The sequence below is a fragment of the Cicer arietinum genome, chromosome 7 (genome assembly GCF_000331145.2).
Source record: "Cicer arietinum cultivar CDC Frontier isolate Library 1 chromosome 7, Cicar.CDCFrontier_v2.0, whole genome shotgun sequence".
NCBI lineage: Eukaryota > Viridiplantae > Streptophyta > Magnoliopsida > Fabales > Fabaceae > Cicer > Cicer arietinum.
The window spans coordinates 54369514-54377091 of NC_021166.2; the positions used below are offsets into that span (position 1 = coordinate 54369514).

Consider the following 7578-nt stretch of genomic DNA (forward strand, 5'->3'; position numbering starts at 1 on the left):
GGAAAGAAATCCATGGTTACATAATGAGAAGTAATCTTAACTATGATGTCTATGTCTGTACTTCATTGGTTGATATGTATGTTAAGAATGATTGCTTAGATAAGGCTAAGGCAGTGTTCAATCATGCAAAGAACAAAAACAATTACGCTTGGAATTCGTTGATATCGGGTTACTCCTTCAAGGGCATGTTTGGTGATGCTACAAAACTATTGAGCCAGATGGTGGAGGAAGGGACAACACCTGATTTGGTGACATGGAATGGTTTGGTTTCAGGTTATTCAATGCGTGGCCATATCGAGGAAGCTTCGGCCATTATTGCCCGTATCAAGAGTTCTGGAATTACTCCTAATGTGGTGTCTTGGACTGCTTTGATATCAGGTTGTTCTCAAAATGAGAAGTACATTGATGCCCTAAAGATTTTCAGCCAAATGCAAGAAGAAAATGTGAAACCTAACTCTACTACTGTTTGCAGCTTACTATGTGCATGTGCGGGCTCGTCGCTTTTGAAGAAAGGTGAAGAGATACATTGCTTTAGTATGAAACTAGGGTTTGTGGATGATATATACATTGCAACAGCACTCATTGACATGTATTGTAAAGCAGGAAAATTAAAAGTAGCTCATAACGTTTTCAACAAAATTCAACAGAAAACACTTCCATGTTGGAATTGCATGATGATGGGATATGCCATTCATGGCTATGGAGAAGAGGTAACGATTCTTTATGAGAAGATGTGTGAAAAGTGTATTAGACCTGATGCTATTACCTTCACAGCTCTTCTATCCGGCTGCAAGAATTCGGGTTTAGTCGAGGAAGGATGGAAGTACTTTGACAGTATGCAGGAAGATTACAATATCGTTCCAACAATTGAGCATTACTGTTGCATGGTTGACCTTCTTGGGAAGTTTGGTTTTCTTGATGAAGCTTGGGATTTCATCAAAACTATGCGGATTAAGCCGGATGCAAGTATTTGGGGTGCTCTTCTTGCATCCTGCAGAATTCACAAAAATATTCAGCTAGCTGAGATTGCGGCAAGGATGCTTTTCAAGATGGAACCATATAATTCTGCTAATTATGTGTTGATGATGAATTTGTATTCGAGTTTAAACCGATGGGATGATGTCGAGCGACTTCAGCGCTTGATGACTGGCTTGGAGATGAAAAGTCCACCTGTTTGGAGCTGGACACAAGTTAATCAGACTATTCATGTGTTTTCTACGGAAGGGAAGCCGCATACAGAAGAAGGGAGAATATATTTCGAGTTATATCAATTAATTTCCGAAATACGAAAGCTGGGATATGTACCTGATCTCAATTGTGTATGTCAGAACATTGATGACAATGAGAAAGAGAAGGTTCTTATGAGTCACACTGAGAAGTTGGCAATGGCATATGGAGTGATGAAAGTAAAAGGTGGATCACCAATTAGGATTGTTAAGAACACAAGAATTTGTCATGACTGTCATATGGTAGCAAAGTACATTTCTTTGGCTCGAAAACGCGAGATTTTCGTTAGAGATGGTGGCCGTTTTCACCATTTTAAAAATGGAACCTGTGCTTGTAATGATCGATGGTAATGAGAGACGCAGGAAAAAACTTGGAACGTTTCTTTTTTCCCTATTATGCTCTTGTTGAGGATGAACTTTGACGCAGTGGTAAGGTCGATATCTTGTGACAGGAAAGTTATGGATTCAAATCTTGAAAGCGACCTCTCTTATTGAGTTCGAGAAGAGTGATCCAATACACGATACTCCTACTTGATGGAATCTGGGAGAGAACATGCACAACAAATCTTCAAATCTTGGTGCATTGGTAAAGTTGCGTATGTTAGTCTCCCTCTCCAGAATCCATTTGGTAGGTGCCTCGTGCCTTGAACCACGATTTTTGTTATGCTCTTGTTTTGTCAACCGAAGGAGTGTGTTGATGAAGAGAACAAAATACTAAATCAAGGAATGACTATGTTACATTGAAATACACTTCTGCTTAAATTGCAATCTTCACCTTATGTAGTTCACTTAAATTGCAATCTGCAAGTCATAGAATGAAAAAGTTGGAACAGATGCATCATTTGTTGGGGATCAGCATGGTCACCATCAACATGAAGAAAGATACAATGCAAGTTAAATTACCAACTGTTGAGATATACTTGAAATTATGTTATAGATTTAGTCATTTAGATTTGATGCTGATCTTAATTCCCAATCAAGGGATTTGATTGTACATATTGATTAGTTTAAATAAACACATTGAGAGTTGTTCTCTCAAGTCATTCAAATCAATTCAGGTCCCTTTTCAAGTTAGTATCTGAGTCTAGTTACTTCATTAGGTTTTTAATATTGCGCATAACTAATCATTACAAAACTAATTTGTTGGTGTGTCACTCTTTATAAACTCTTTTTCAAGCTTTATATATTTTCAACGTGGGAACTTGAATTTTTCCCAATAATATACCAGTACAGCTCTCAAATTATTATAACAAGTGTATTTCTGTTATTTTTTTATTCAGTTTGTTGTACACATCTGGAGTTAAAACATATGATGTTTCTGATAATTATATATCATTTTTCCACATCCTGTTTCTCATCTTTCACATTTAATGGTTTGTCAGATATATACTATATTTTATTGGTGTGCACATGTAAAATAAAATACAGACTATGATACAAATTATTCAGACACAATTATCAGGTTGGCTAATGGTGCTGCACATGGAAACTGAAATTTGAGTGCTACTAAACTAAGTCGAGTAACCACAAATAATTCACTCATTAACTTGTACTGTTATTATTTAGTTATAGTTAAATAAATTATTTTATTAATCAAGATCAACAATAATTAATTATTGGGAATTATTATTAACTATAAATTATAGTATGTTGTTGCTAAGCACCCGAATTATGTGTTGGGTTATACTTCTGAATAGATCGGAATAAGTTGAATCATTTTGTTAAGTCTAATGAGAGATCTTTGTCATCAACTATTTAACTATTTAATCGTTATCTCATTAGATGATTAACCTAACACTATAACCTTTAGACCGAAGGTAGTTCACCGCTCATACTTCAACTACCCCTCAAATATTAAAGATATGTTGTTCTCAATTATTCTTGTTTATGTAGATATGTCATAATCTTGTATGTATGTATCATGTTAAATTACATCAATGCTAGCTAATATACATTAAGTAACCACATGTTTTACACTAATCAATGTGCAGAAGTTTGTCTCCTTCATCAGTTAAACTTGTGTATGAAAGCATGCATGGCCTGATAGTGGTATGCATAAATAATTGTAACAATTTATACAATCAAATATTTGGAAGGTGGTTTTGTTTTAGTACATTACCAACTAAGGATGATAAAAAGCACATAAGATTTCAATTTTTTGCAAATTTGTTTTAGCAGAATAATCCATGCCTCTTTAGACACAATTAAGAATAATCCATGCCTCTTTAGACACAATTAAGTATGTATTTGAGAAACATCAAATTTACTATAAAAAATTACAGTGAATTAAAAATTACACATTTAAACTTCTAAAAATAGAAATTTAAACTCGTGATGATAGTTGACCGCCACTCAACAAGAGTGCTTCAAAAACACTAAATTTTTTATCCATAGATTAGTAGAATTGAGAATCGTGTTAGACCATCATTAATCCAATTGAAATTAGATGAATTCATATTTCTTTTCATATGAAGAGAAACAACTCTCTCAACATGACAATAGGTGACATGATTAAATTTTATTTCAACCTTATGTGTTTGTGTATGCTTAATTTCCTTTTTGTTCACCTTGGTTCTTAGTACCATCTTATATTAGATTACAGAACCCTGTAGGATACAAAGATTCACATATTGGTTTCAAAACATTTTCTTATGAGATGCATTTATCTTCCTCTTAGAGGGAAAAAGACAAGTTGAATTTGAAGGCACTTGCAATATTGAGAAAAAAGAACTAAATTTTATTGTGTTCTAAACAAAGTCCTAAAGAAGGAAAATATTAAATAGATAACTTACACTACTTATAATAAAGTAACTAATTCTTCCTAGTTGCTACTAAACATAAAAAGACTCCACAAATTGTCTTTTTTTCCAACAAAAGTATTTACAAATAACTTTAATAAAACACCACCATCCACAAAATCCAAGAAGAATTTTAACAAGAAAGAAAAAACAACTTTCCCACTCCCAATTCCACTAGATTCTCATCTTACAAAAACTGTATAGAGAAACTTATTGCATGTTTGGAATCACGGTAAGTTTGACGAAATCACAGTGGTACTGCGATTTCATTAAAGCTTTAATGTATAGCTTTTGGCAAAATCACTATGACATGTTGTGATTTCGACAAACTCATTGTCAATCCAAACATACACCAGCTACAAAAGTTGGACGGATATGGTTAGGGAATGTGTCCATGATAAGAGGAAGAAAATAAACATCCAAAACTTTTGAGGAACACAGGTAAGGAATATTCATTTTCATATTCATATTCCAGCCATTTTCCACACTTGGATTGGGATCAGAAAGCAAAGGATCATATATAAATTTGTATGATGAACTCAACTTCTTTATCCCTTTATACATTCTTATGGATTGATATTGATAGGATCGGTTCGACCCTGCACGGCCATCCTCTCCGAGACATCAGCTAAAGAACTTAGGTTACACCTGATCAAAGCCTCGACAAAGTAACAAGTTTCGTCCCTTGTGTTCCCTTCAGGCACGTCTACAACAAACGATTCAATCACCATTGTACCTGGTCGTCCGTCAATGACTTCCGGATGGACGGTGATTATGGACGAATAGTTCTGCAAATTCGATATAAAAAACACGATTTAGTACTCTTTCACCTTACAGTTGATAATAGTTCAAACCTTTTCTGTCAAAATATTCTTTCATGCTTCCACCAACTCTTCCATCTCTGGTTAGTTAGACATGTTAATATAAATAAATATTCAAGGACATTGATTATAGCACCGAAGAACTATGAATAACAAAGATGAATTTAGGCAAGTGAAAAGACCATTGTAACAAGTAGAAAAGTATTGCAAGCATAATAGTATTGCAAGCATAATGATTCACTCACAGACACGAAATCGAAATTGACATGTTGACACCGATAATAATTTTAAAAAAAGTAACTGAATGTAACCACATATGTTGGTGTCAAACACTGACACGTGTCAGATACCAGACACACCTTCAAGTTTAACTCACAAACATGAAATTGACATTTTGACATCGATAATAATTTTAAAAAAGTTATTGAATGTAACCACATGTGTTACTGTCGTGTTGGTGCCAAATATTGGCACATGTTTGACACCTGACACGCCATCAAGATTCACTCACATACACGAATTTGACACGTTGATACCGATAATAATTTAATAAAAAAAGTAACTGAATATAACCACATGTGTTGGTGTCAAACACTGACACATGTCATATACCAGACACAATTTCAATCTAAAGTGCCGGTGCTACATAGATTATACAATTTCTTCATTTGTACTGGTGAAGAAAATTATCAATTAATGCAACAACTCATGCAGATGCTAACAATACTTGACTATCAGAATCTGATAGAAAAATAATTTGAAATTGGACCAACAAAAGATAATTCAAAATCATACCCTCAGCCTATGGTCACCTCCAACAATCCTAATACCAAGAATGTGTTCCTCATCATCAAGTTGTTCCAACCTCTCAGTACTTGTTGTAGCTGGAAGACCAGATTTAACATTCACTTCTCTAACACTTCCAATGCCAAGGTCTCCTTGCATAATACACCTGCTAACAAATGGTTTATATTTCTGTGGCTGATCAAATCTTCTAACCAAAGACCAAACCTGAAAGAAGAGAAATACACCAATCAGACCAATCAAAACTTTTTTTCCTTTAAGCACAAATTTCATCAAATAATAAAACATGTCATTACAAAAACTTATTTCTTCAATTTAATGAAACTTAACTTCAATTAAATGTCTCACAAGGAATAAAATTGGAAGATAATTTGGTAAAAGTTAAGAATGTTTTGAAATAGTTAGTTAACAGAAACAAGTTAGCAAGGAAGAAAGAATTGTAGAGTATTATAAAGATATGAAACTCAAATTTGTGAATAAGAAGATGAAGAAATAACTCTTATCATATGCTAACAAAAACAAATCCAAATCCAGCCTTAAAAATTTTCTGATTTCATTTTTTTTTTCTACTGCATACTTTCCTATGATCAAATAAAACAACAAAACTTGAAAGATAAATCCACCAACAAAAATAGACAAAAAAGAACCTCATATCATAACTTATCATGACTATTATTTATCTTCATAAACAAAAATATTAAACCAAATCTTCTATCAAAATGAAGACTACCCTTTTCCTAAAAACAAGATTTCACAACCACAAGCCAATAAAAACTTGCATTTAATGAACTGAAAAAAATTCAACTTTTACAATACTCTAATAAAATCCAAATCCATAATAAGCATCCATTAAAAAAAAAGTAAAAACAAACAAACCAAAAACAATTAAATCAGAACCAAAATCACAGATCTTCAAATAAAGGGAAAAAAAGGAATAATATGTAAAAGAAGAAGAAAAAAAAAGTTTTTTTTTTCAACTACATGAATCAGACCAAAAAACCAAAGAGACCCAATTAAGAAACAAACCAAAAAACATTAAATTGGTGTGAAAAAAAGGGAAAAAAAACTAACAAGATGAACAGGGGCTTTTATGTGTTTGACAAGTGCAGAAGAACACTGATTATCCCTAGGATCATGTTTGTGATGTCTTCTTATGTACTGTGTCTCAATAGAACTGTATTGTTCACCACCGTTGTTCATCTTCTTATCTTTTTGTTCTTCTAACTGAAAGTTTCTTTGTTGGTTGTTTATGTTTTTTGGATATAACAAAAAAAGAAGATAGAACAAGTGGTGAGGAAAGATAAGCTTGAGAGAGAAGAGAGAGTAGTAGTTGGTGTAAAAAAGTGTCAACCTTACTTGGCTTAGCTTCGCAGTTCATCAAAAATTCATGAATCCACCGACAATTATTTATTTTATATCTTTCTTTTTTACATTTTTTTTAAGATGTCAACATCCATTTTTTTCTATTTTTTTTATTGACTACAAGTTTGTATGCTTCATCAAAATAATACTGTGTTTTTATTTTATTTTGATAAATAAATATTTAAGTGAATCATTATTATGAAAAATTATAAATTAATATGTACTTTTAAAAATGATAAAAATAGTTTTTTTTTGATATTTTTATTGTTTTTATAATCGTAGATAATTATTTATTTTAAAAGTTTTTTATGACATTGTTAATAAGTAAAATTAACATAATCTTCTAAAATAAAAATTAAACTAACACAAATTTTTAAAAATAAAAAATATTTTGGCAAGGTATTTTTTCTTATTGAACTCTTGCAAATATTTATTTTAATCTCTAAAAATTGTAAACTTTAATCAGACGAAGTTGTTCATTTTGTTTATATTTGTTATTAAATGTATTAATATGTTATTAACTTGATTTTAAAGGCACCCATCACGACGCTACAAATACGATGTTAT

The 7578-nt window shown here is 32.2% G+C and overlaps 2 protein-coding genes across 2 annotated transcripts in view; one reads left to right on the forward strand and one right to left on the reverse strand.

The window, feature by feature from the left end:
- Positions 1-2279, forward strand: part of LOC101504909 (pentatricopeptide repeat-containing protein At4g01030, mitochondrial) — a 3892-nt gene extending 1613 nt beyond the window's left edge. The window contains exon 2 of the mRNA XM_004516352.4: positions 1-2279. Coding sequence (XP_004516409.1) covers positions 1-1577 — 1577 coding nt within the window. The 3' untranslated portion in view covers positions 1578-2279.
- Positions 2280-4070: 1791 nt separating this feature from the next.
- Positions 4071-7058, reverse strand: LOC101504365 (abscisic acid receptor PYL9-like). Its single transcript, XM_004516350.4, has 3 exons — positions 6721-7058; positions 5641-5856; positions 4071-4812 (listed from the first exon to the last, which is right to left on the reverse strand). Exons 1-3 carry the CDS (start codon positions 6847-6849, stop codon positions 4591-4593), a joined length of 567 nt encoding a protein of 188 aa, XP_004516407.1. The 5' UTR covers positions 6850-7058; the 3' UTR covers positions 4071-4590.
- Between the last annotated feature and the right edge of the window lie 520 nt (positions 7059-7578).

Coding starts and splice junctions, on each gene's coding strand:
- LOC101504365 (XM_004516350.4), bottom strand. CDS start 6,849: ATGAACAACGGTGGTGAACAATACAGTTCTATTGAGACACAGTACATA. Junction 5,857..6,720: donor TAAAAGCCCCTGTTCATCTT/GTTAGTTTTTTT, acceptor CTCTTCTTTCAG/GTTTGGTCTTTGGTTAGAAG. Junction 4,813..5,640: donor GAGGTGACCATAGGCTGAGG/GTATGATTTTGA, acceptor TCGAATTTGCAG/AACTATTCGTCCATAATCAC.